This window comes from Atta cephalotes, assembly GCF_000143395.1.
Source record: "Atta cephalotes unplaced genomic scaffold scaffold00045, whole genome shotgun sequence".
NCBI classification, from domain to species: Eukaryota; Metazoa; Arthropoda; class Insecta; order Hymenoptera; family Formicidae; genus Atta; species Atta cephalotes.
The window spans coordinates 2,255,448-2,267,688 of record NW_012130109.1 but is presented as its reverse complement, the minus strand read 5'-3'; the positions used below and the strand labels follow the sequence as shown (position 1 = coordinate 2,267,688).

Genomic DNA, 12,241 nt, shown 5'->3' with positions numbered 1-12,241 from the left:
TTAATATATATATATATATATATATATATATATATATAGATTAATAATTAATATATAAAAGGGTACTAATACTATTCATTAGTGTCAATGATATTAAAATACGTTTAATAAAGACCTAGACTGAACGGATTATGCGGGTGCTCGCGTCTTCCGCTTCCGTCAATCGTTTCAAACTGGTATGTGCAAAAAAAATATATCCGCGACTACTCCATAGCTCGTTGTGTGCACAATAGACACGTCTTGAGAACAGCCTCAGGAAACGTCACGATCGTGGGAGAAAGAAGACGTTCGTTTTTTTTTTTTTTTGGGTCACTCCCGCGTTTTTGTCTTCACCGGCAACTGAAAGGGTTGTGCAGAACGTTGGAAGGAGGGAGAGAGGGAGGGAGAAAGGAAGGGCGAGAAAGAGTGAGAGATGCCAAGCGAGAGAGTAGAGACTGAGATGAGATGGAAGCTGTTCAGACGTGTGGGAAACGGACCCAAGGTATGCAAATCTGAGACTCGTGGAACGAAGATCAGCAAAGAGGGTAGGGGGCTACTTTCGCTGTCAAAAAAAAGCAGCAACCTTCATATTGGCATTGTGTGCGTATCCCTCCAGTGGACCAGTGGTACCGATCTTAAACATGTAAATCGCCATAGCGTGATCAAAAACTCGCCACGTCCCTTCTTGATCATGTTTGCTTTACGATCTACGAAAATGCTTACGAATCTGTGAGAGGTTTGTGATGCTTCAGATAACACTGTCTGAAGTATTTATAATCTATAAAGGTACATGATTGTACATGTGAGAGAAATTCGAATGAATTTAAATATGTTATAATATATTGTACATATTATTTAAAATTGTTAATCACAGTATTGATTTAATCTTAATCCAATAAAAATTTCTGTCAGCTATCCTTGTTATACGTTGTATTTATCTACTATACGCCAATTCATTGAACAATTCTATGAAAAAAAATAAATAAATACGGAAATATTCTCTGAATTTGTACATTTTTATGTAATTAATAGAAGAAAGTATATTTGCTTGTGTTTTTATTTCACAAATAATTGTAATTACAAATCAATTACGTCATATTACGAGTCTGTCACATGGTTATGCATGCGACAGTGAAATTATAAAATACATATTACATTTTGTAATTATATTTATTATTTTATTTGACCAACCATAAAAAGGGATTAAAGGATAAAAGGAAAAGGTTACATTTCTTTTTTAAACTGTTTACTGTTGTACTTCGTCTTGATAAATCAGTTTGATATCTATTTCCGATCCCAATCGTTCACGAAGTTGGTCGAGAACGTCAATTTGAATTTGGTCAACATTTTCCAGAGGAGTGTAATCGTCCTCACTAGATCTGCAATAAAAAATTATTTAATAAACATAGTTTATGAAAAAAACATAGCTATTTGTTTTTAATTCTTTCTATCTATATTCTTAAATTTTAATAAAATAATTAACTTTGTGTGTGATAATATATTATAATATGTATCATTAGGCAAAAAAAATCTTGGAATAATTTTTCCTTATGTATTTTTCAAATTTTATTTTTTTCTTAATGAAATAACTCTTTAGTGAAGATTTATTGAAGAAGTTAATATTAAAGAAAAGCAAGATTTATATCGAAGAAAAAGTACTCAGCAATTAATTAACGAGACTCTTATAGAATTCTAATACTGACCCATTTAATATTGAAAGAAACTAATAATTTATTTTAAGTATTAAAAACATTATTATTCAGTACTTTTAAATAAGTACTTAAATAAGCTCCAAATAAGTAATTAATTACTATTGTATCTTTCAATAATAAATTGATTAATATTAAATTATTGCTAATATTTCATTTCTGTAAGGCGGACGTAAAATGATAAAAGAGGAAAAGAAAAGGAAAGCATAAAAGTAAGTTTAAACATAAAAGTAGATCATTAAAAGAATCGTATTCTCTATTTATTCTCGCTTTCACTTTTCTCTATCTTCTACTTCCGCTATTTTCACTTTTTCGTTGATCCAATGTTTCTTCTATTTGCTATCTCACCCTCTGTCAATTTTTGCTGATTGTTTAATCACCGTTTGGCAAACTACGAGAGAAACTGCAAACTGTCCAGAGACGATATCCGGTAATGTTCCGTGTCTCCCTCGGAAACTAATGTGCTGAAATGGTAGTTGGAAACAGCAAAGGGTGGAAGCAAGGGGTGGAATCGATTTTTTTCAGCCGAAAGTTTGAGCAGAATCTCCGTACTTTTGTTGCCAGATGGCGCCAAGTCACTTATTTTAAAGTTATTTTATATATACACTAAAAAAATGTACTAAAATTTTAATAAATATATATTTGTTTTTGAATAGTACTAACTAAATATCGACTAATATAAACATATTTATTTAAGTATAAGAAATATAAATTTGTTTTACTTTATAATTATTTATTATTGAGTAAATATTTATTTATTATAAGTAAATAATAAATAATAATAAAGGTTTAATTAGTACTATTAAAAAAATATTATTAAGATTTAGTAAAGTTTCTCAGTGCATGTAACAGTAGCTGTATATATTCAGATAAAAACATATCTATCGCATCAATTGTAATTCAAAACATGTTCGTATTAAATACTATTAGAAAAAAATTATTTCAAAGAGAATAGTGCGAGATATAAAAAAAGATAATAAATTCTATAAAATATATATGTTTCCTTTTGCATTATTATTAATTGTCATCGTTAGTACTCTGTCTTTATTTTATTATCCGGGAAATACGGACAAGATTTTTTTTAAATTCAAGTATTGTCACTTTAATATTTAGGAAAGTGACGAAACAAAATTAAGAGGAAGAAATGTAGCATTTACTTTCAGGAAATCGGAGGTAGAGACATCTAGCTACGAAACATGAAAGTTTGATGGTTTGATTTTGTGCACCCCTATGTGAAACCCATCCCTGCCTATCTGGAAGGTGGGGCTTATACGGTATACCCACGATCCTGAATCCACCCCTCGGACAGCCCCGCCGTGTCGTCCCGTATAAGCCGCCCTTCTTCTCTCTATTTCGTGCCCTCCCAGCATCTTCTTCCACGCCATCTGCGGCATTGCAGACTTCGATTTCGCGCGCGTACAAAAGCGGGACAATATTTTCATTTCAGCTAATGGTTTGAAACCATAAATTAAAGCCAATTTGTACAACCTGAACTTTTAATTGTATCGGTGTATGCATAAAACGTTGCCTACCGCGATTGCTAATTGTCTTTCACCTTTAAGAGGTACACAACCTTTTTACCACAAAATGATTCTTGCACATTCAGCTCGAATCCGCTAATTTATCACATGTGCAATTATTTTCGGCTTGTATTACTAACAAGCGCATGTGTATCATTCTTTAATAGCACAATGTAAAATATAATCTCGAATATTAATTCAACTTTATCATAGTAATTTTTTAGCGTATATAAAAGAAAAAATAAACGTAGAAGAATTTACATTAAATTTACATTTCATATTTAAAGATATTTGTATAATGAGGGAAACTATTGTAAAAATATCGCTCCATATCACTATAAATCGTTAGGCAGTAGAAGATTGATCAATAAAGAAATTTTTTGTATGTTTTCCAATCCTATATAATTTTATTGTAAAAACAAATGTATTTAGTAAATTTTTTAACTTCTAATTAAAATTTTTTTGTAAATTCTAATAAGAAAAAAGATTGTATTGAGTGGGAAAGTCTACCTGGCTATGGTAACGATTGTTGGAGGCGTAGGAAGAGCAGTTAAAAACAATCTGAACGTTCCATTGATGAAGCGATCGAGATCGTTGGGTTCTGTCACATGCTCGGGTAGAACTGTATCATCTATAGTGCAACCTGCATTGTACACTAGCATCCAATCAACTTCGGAATCTCTGTAGACGCTCGTTACTTCTTGAAAAATCTGATCCACAGCTTCATATCTGAAAATTGCAAAGCATAATTATATTAGTAAATATTGCGTCATAAAATCAAATAAATTTAATCTGTGTGTTTTTATAAAAATTAAATAATGCTATGAATTTACACATAAATGTCATTAGATAAGTATTTTCACATTTGTTTTATTTACTCTCTAAATCTTTAGGAATGAAGATTGAGTCAATCTTGAAAAAAGAATAAAAATTTTTCACTCTTGATTGATAAGATTTTTTTCAGAGTAAAATTTCACTCTTTTAGAGTACGATTCACTCCAAAGGAATGAAATCTTCTATCCCATTTTTGAAGTGAGACTTCATATATTCCTTAGAGTGTGACTTTCGCTCCAAAAAATGAGATTTTCAAAAGAATGAAATCTCCTAAAAAATGAAAATCTGCCACTCTTGTTTAAAAGTAAAAACATTTTCATTCTTTTTTCAAGACTGGCTCAATTTTCGATCTTTTGGAGTGCGATTTTACTCCAAGAAATTTAGAAAGTAGCTAAATAAATCGGATATATAAGGATTAATAAGGATATCAAGATATTAGTTGTAGAATGAATATTTATCAAAAGCTTTTGTTAAAAAAAAATTTCTTCAATGATAAAAGCGCTTCATTTACGAAAAGTCGATTACATAGGTAATTTGTAAACTTCGCGGACGCGCGTAACGATGGACGAAGGCAAGCGGAGGACAAAGGTGAACGATAGAAAGTTTATAATACCCCAATGATAGCACGTGGCTGCAAAAGTTGAGGTATTTCCTGAAGGCACGCGACGAAAGTTAACACGGCCACAAGAACGGTTCCGGGTGCTCGTAATTTGTACTTCTCCGTTCCTCTACGAACGCTCTTTATCTCTCTCCCTCTAACTCCCTTATAGCGCCGCCCTCTGCTTTTACTCTTATCTGATCATAAGTTTTCCTCGTTTTCTGCAGCTGCAATTCCTGGCGCGGCACGATCGGACGATACCTCCGTTGACAAGCAGGGGCCGATCATCTGTTTTTTTTATTTAGATTATCGATAATGATATCATTGGGGATGACGATGCGGGAACCGCGATGGCGGGCTTCGTAAACCTGTTTCTTAATAAAAGGACGTTTTTAAGCATACTATGATCTACTCGCGTAGACTATTATTAGTGTTCCGTGGACTAGACATTAGAAAGTTATCGTCATAAATTAAGTTAAAAAAAAAGTGGATTATGATAAAATCTTATTCTTCATTTATTTTTACAGAACTTTACCTCGTGATATTTATAATATCGCACTGAGAGAAATATTTTGTATAAATAATCATAATTTAACTGATACATAAATTACAAAAATTTTCTCATGTTTTAAAAATTGTGTCGTTCTAATCAAAATTTAGTTACAATAACCAAGTTTTGATTAAAACAAAACAACTTATAAATTAAAAAAAATGAGACTTTCTAATTCATGTATCAATCAAATTATGGTTATTCATAAAAAAAACATTTCTCTCAGTGTGAAAGTTCTAAATTTGCAAATAAAATATGATGGAAACTTTTAACGATCGAATTTATTCCAAATTTTAGAAGAGGAATACCAATTAATACTCGATCGCAATTAGTTCCCACGACCCGTATGTCAATGTAGAATTTAATAGGAGAGAATCAAGAGGGTGTCTTATACAAAACGCGAATACTGTCGCGCGACCGACGTAAATTAGTAGATGCACGCACCGGAAGGTGAGGAGACATTCTTGATATTAATAACGAAAACGCACGCAGGCCCTTCACGCTGTATCATTTCACCGCTGATGCATGGGCGAGCGCATAATTTTCGAATTAAGGTAAGCGGTCTTGAGTTTGGGTGATCACGGCAACCAAACCCAAGACCGCTTCGTAATAGGTTCGTAATTGGTGAGAAGATATTCTTTCCTTTCCTTTTTCCTTTCTTTATACGATGGTACCAGGTGCGCGCGGCCAACAAGCGGTGCGCACCTCAGTCGCTAACGCGTCAACTGTTTATAAGAGGAGGCCATCGTCGAACCTTTCTCGCCCACTTTTTCCTCGCTGAATATTAATTATTCCTCTGAAAGTCGCACCTGCCCTAGCCGCCTCTGGGCTGGACACACGCGAGCCCGCTTCTTTGTATTTATCACAGTGATTCCCACCGCAGATTATCCTGACAGTTGAGTAACAATGTCGGTTAACGATCGATCTCGGGGGAACAAGAACGCTATTTCGTCTTCGTACATGCAATTTCATTCACTAACAACACCGCATATGATTCAATCTTACGATTGCAACCGCTAAAATATCTGAAGATATTTTAAATAATTAGAGCAAGTATACGAATGATGTACACTTAGGTAAAATGTTTAGTCATGTTGAGAGAGAAAAATATAATATATCCACCATATTTGCATTATATTTATATAATATACGATTTTTAAAAATAATAATCAGATACCTACATCTATTTGCAGTGATTCGAGGAAGAATAAGCCAAAGAAAAAGGCAACAGTTTTACGTATGTTTTCTATTCAATATAATATCGATAATAATGTTTATAAAATAAAAAATGCAATCTTTGATTTGAAACATAAACTGATTAATCATATACTATAATAAAATGTAAAATGGAAATATTACTCGTAATTTGTTGAAATATACCTATATATCTTTCAAGTTATGGATATCAAGTTAAGGAAAATGTTCGAAATGCTCGCCTTGTGCGTCAACACACTGTGTTATTGTATATATTTTAGCACATCTCGTTTATCTAATATTTACAAATCATTAATAAATCGAACAGAATTTCAAGCAATCGGTATCTTATGTCCGCGAGTTACTATTCTAAATACTGTTCTAAGGCTGAGTTGTTCCTCCTTTCGATAAACTTCACTGCCTTACTCTCTTATTACTCTCTTATGTTCTTATTCTTTTACTCTTTTGTTTATTCAACAAGTAAATTACCACAGTTTATCTAAAGATGAAACAATCGACTTTAAAAAGTGGCAAAATGATAATGTATAATACATTTATGCCGAAATGACATGCATTTAATGTATGATTTGTATGACCGTACGATGATGTTCCATCTCATTTCTCATTATCTTGAAGTAAGAACATTTCTAAACAATGCCTTCGCAAATCGATAGACAGGTCGAGGCGGATCCATCCTATGACCACCACAATCTTCTCTCTGATCTTAGTACATTAGATTTTTGGGGCCATTTAAAATCTATTGTTTCAATTGTATTCAACGTCAGCGAATAATGTGGATGATTTGTGAGAAAGAATACGAAAAATGGAATTGAGATTATTCAAAGAATACTTAGTATTTTTGAACGAGTGCGGGATTCAATGCTAAGAAGTAGATAATGTAAGTTGATGCACGAGGCGAATACTTTGAATATGTTCTTTAATCCATAACTTGAAAACTGAAGCATGTAGTTCATATGACGTTTTTTATTTTAGTGTATAGATTTATCTCTTAAAGTATTGACGTGCATTTATGAAACACTGTACAATAAATGAAGTATGGTACCTATATTATTCATCATGCAATTTACTGTTACATGAATATTGTTTCAATATAATTAAAATGTACTATTAATAACTTTTTAATTGAGTTGGTTTCTTAGTTTCTAAAATTTTCAGACAAATCTAATCACAAAAATATTTTGTATTGGGAATAAAAGATTTGTGTACATAATAAAATTAAAGCGGTAGGTAACAAAGCTTTGCTTTCCGTTTGAAGTTAATTTTATTTTAATAGAGATGAACGAGATGAGGCATGATCGATGATGCTTAACAATCGCTGATAGATATAATTATATTACAGTTATTACAGGAATATGTTTTAATGACGTGTGTTTCGTGAACATTCAATCATAAGAAGCGAAATCACATCGTTAACGCGATCCATTAAGAACTTCAAGATTTGAGAAATCATTAAGTTTACGTCCCTGTGATTTTCTTCGCATAATTCAAATTTAATGCTTGCTATTTAGGACACTTGAAAGTTGCAGATAATTGTGGAATTTTGTAAGATACATTATAGGTATAGTAAACATAAGTATACTTTTTGCCAGTAATATGATGTCGATATATATTAATTGTAAAATCTATTTAATCTTATAATTTAATGTGATAACAATTAAATATAACAATTCTGTTTCAGCTATATTTTTTAACCATCTTCAGATACAGTAGATAACAAATATATCTAAATATTATATCGTGACACAATAATAATGTATATAATGCTTAAAAATAAACTCTTCATGGGTTAGTGAAAATTTTACAGTTTATGTGCTATTTTTTGCAATGATGCTCTAAAGAAACATAGAATCTGATCATGCTGTCCAACAGATCGAAGTATCCAGCTCATTAAAAACACGAAAATAAGTCTCTTTCCCAATGCAATGATTAAGAACTAATTTTAAGAATTAGTTTCTTAAGCAATACTAACAAGTAACAAACATAGTTATCAGGCAAAAAAGAAACAAATATTAAATAACTATTAATAAATTATTTATAAATATAAAATAAACTCTGATAAAAAAACTTTTATATAAAACTTAATTTTTTAATTGATTCCTTGATAAAATTTCCAGAAAAGTTTAATTATAAAAAATATCTTATATTAGGAATAAAAGAATTTTTGTGCAATAAAATTAAGGCGATAAATAGATAATGAATTTTGCTTCCCACTTGATTCCAAGTTTATTTTCATGAGAGATTTATTTAGAGAAATTTATTTAGAGAACCTATTAATAAATTTAATACTAATATTGAAAGATTATGATAAATGATAATTATCCTTGATATTCTTTTAAGGAAACAGACTTGCTAAAAAATTTTAACCTCCTGAGATATTTTTCAACATTATCCATGGCACTATGTCATTCATCATAAAACATCGGATTTTTGTGTATTGCTATTATGTATGTTATTCTCAAAATCTTATTAAAAAGAGAAAAAATAACAAGATATGGTGGATTATGATTTGTTACGAGTATGAAATATTTTCTTTGTCGTCTTTTACATTATTGACGGTAGTCGCGCGAAACGATATCGAGCGGTATTATCCGCATGCTGTCATGGCTACAATTATATACGGCGGCAAAAACGATCGCGAGATCTCTTTGGACCCTTTTTTTTTTATACTTATTTCAGGAAGCAGATGTCACGAGAGACTAGCACCAACGCATCCGCCTCTATCTGTACGATTCATATTTTTCGACGTGTGACCGACCGGTTTTGTTATTTCCACTCCTCTCTCTCTCTCTTTTCTTTTTTTTGTAACACAAACTACTATGTCCTCGTACAATGAGTGCAAGCAAGAGAAAGAGATAGAGAAAAGAAGAGAGACCGCAGTAACGAGGAAGGAAGCGAGGTACTACTACTACTGGTCCACGCTGTCCCGACGAATGAGTTAACGGACAATGGCGGTCCATGTTGAAAAAATAAAGGAAAGAGGAACGTTGAACGAAGGGAGGGGGCCCTCATTACGAAGGGCGCCCCCGGTGTGTTTGTCGATAAGGGGGCCTATATGCAAATGGCCGTCCGTCGCCGGGCGCGGCGGAAAGAAAAAGTTTCCCTCTCTCAGAAGCCTGCTGCTTCTCTCCGTCTTTTTCTCTCTCTTTCTCTTTATCTGTTCCGATGCCACTTCTCTCGGTGCAGGAATAATGCCCACCGACAGTACGCTCAAACAGGAATGTAAGGGGGAGGGGGGGGATGTGGGGAGGATAGGGAGGGTATAATGTATCGTAATCAGATGATCAATTATTAAGAGCGCGGCAAAAAAACAACGAGGGTTGACGTACGAGCGACAGGACAGGAACGTATCCGGATGCGGAGGGGGGGGGGGGGGCCTTCGTCCTTTTCTCTACCTCCGCGATCCACTTCGGGATCTCCATCTCCCCGAGGCGACCGACATTTGATATGCGTTTTAAGGTTTCATTAGAGCGAATCGTGAGACGCGGGTCCGCACATTGTCTTATCGCGAGGAGCACTATCGCTAGAATTTAATATGCACACACATTATTATAAATGCTTTTAACATTTATCTAAACTGCCACGGATTACCAGATAAGATTACTCATCGAGTTTGTGAGTGACAAGCTGCATAATATATGAAAAAATATTTATAATACTGGGTTATAAAAACATCTATGTTATCAAAAAAGTAGAACAGTAAACATAATATTTCTAAAAAATGCCAATTTTTTTAATAAACAGTTTCGATAAATTCGAGGATGCTCTTTTCTTTCTAGACGTCTAATTAATAGCTTTGATTTTTGAATAAAACAAAAATCTTCTGTTTTTATTTTATGTATATGATGAGATAGGTTTGGGACAAAAATAATTCATGTAGTTACTTTTACATATATTATTTATAGAGATCTTAAACGATATTTTACACGATAAATTTAAAATAAAAAGTTTTAAGAAAGTAAAGAAATTAAATGTTATAGAAGAAAGAGTTATTATCCAGGGATTTTGCATAGTAAAGATATTGCCTTCTTCGAGCTCGATCTTTTTTCTGGCCTGGATCTAACCGAACTTGTTTTACAAAAATGTTTGCCGAGCATTAGGAAAATGCATCGATATCGGATTACCGATCTATAATGGATATAGACCCAGCTGCGTTCACGCGTATGATCGAAGGTAAACGTTTATTATGCGTGACCCGAAATTTCCGTTATCTATTACCATATGCTCTGAGATGATAATGAAGTGAAAAACTGTTTTTAGGTGCATATTATGTATCAGTAATCTATATCAGAATTTTTCTTCCGGATAAATATGTAATAATGAATAATACTTCGATTACATTATAAATTACAAAAAATATTAATTAGTGTAAATATTTTATTCTAATCAGTATTTTTATCTCGAGTAATTATGTGATAACCAACTATTAATTAAATCTAATTATAACTATGAAATTAAAGAAAAAGTAATATGTTTTTAATTTAAGAAGATTTAATTTGAGAAGAGATGATTAAATAATATATTATCATTTATTAAATTTATAATTTATAGCTATGCATATTTTAATTGTGTCTATTTAGTAGAATTACATTCAAGATTATTATATGTGTTAATGCAATGTATTGAATAAATATTTCCTCAATTAGATAAGAGATAAGATGTCTAAATTAAAAAATATTTTAATACTTCCGTGTCTAATATACAGGGTGTTTGAAGAAACAATAAAACTCTCGTATAGGAATAAAGTGAAATAAACTGAATAAAAAAATCCTCTATTATTTTACAATATTTTCGCAATAGTTAATAAGATATCGATTACATACTAAAAATCACCGAATATTTTTAATAATATTTTACTCAAATACTATCAACTTTATAGAAAAATAGCAAGAGACAAAAATTGTTAATTTTTTTCTTATAGAATTCAAAGAATTTTTTCAGAATTTTTAAATCAACTTTTTAATACGCATTTTCTTATTGGCAATTATTTTTACCAACATCAGAAAATACGGTACTAAAGAATTCTGAAAAAAAATTCTCAAAACTCTACGAGAAGAAAATAAACAATTTTTATCACTTATTGTTTTTCTGTAAAGTTGATAGTACTATATTCATAGATTGGGGTTTGGAGCTATTCAAATTACTGGTCCAATTAAGTAACACCCATTACTGATATTGGAAGCTTCCATCGCTCTGTTAGTGTCAGGCGGATACCTGTCAGGTGACACGTGCCATTCGGAACTCGGAACACGATAATTTGGCGCGCACTCGCAGGTAGAACGGGACATGTTTGGGGCCGTAACAGGTACACATTTATATCGAGAAACGATCCTAAGGGGCCGCCCCATGCTACCAATCAATAGATATTCATCCCCATCGAACGGTTCGGATGTATTGTCGATACTGGATGCATTCAGCTGCATTGTGGGATAGGCAGGTTGCACTGTTGCCACCGATGTGCCGCGGCAGAAGTTGAAAAGACCATTGACATCGTGTCAAGCACAGGTCGATCTTTTTTGTTACTACGATTTGTCTTGCACGAGAGATTCACTCGAAAATGTATTAATCTCGACAAACAATACCTTCTGATAGACAGTATCGTCCTGGCAACAAAAAAGAGATCCTTTTTATGTTATCTAGTTAAGAAATTAAGGAAATCAGTTTGATTTACGTACAAAATTTTATTAAAAATAATATTCCTCATTTTGTTACAAAATAAAAGAAGAATACAAAAATTGAAAAAATATTGCATAATTCCTATAATACATTAATTTTAACCTTTATATTCATATATATATATATATATATATATATATATATATATATATACATATATATA

At 32.1% G+C, this 12,241-nt stretch overlaps 1 protein-coding gene across 1 annotated transcript; it reads right to left on the bottom strand.

Moving 5' to 3' along the window:
- Positions 1–1,225: 1,225 nt before the first annotated feature.
- On the bottom strand, positions 1,226–11,825 carry LOC105622497 (UPF0489 protein C5orf22 homolog). Its single transcript, XM_012203913.1, has 3 exons — positions 11,617–11,825; positions 3,719–3,937; positions 1,226–1,358 (listed from the first exon to the last, which is right to left on the bottom strand). Exons 1-3 carry the CDS (start codon positions 11,823–11,825, stop codon positions 1,226–1,228), a joined length of 561 nt encoding a protein of 186 aa, XP_012059303.1.
- Positions 11,826–12,241: the final 416 nt, after the last annotated feature.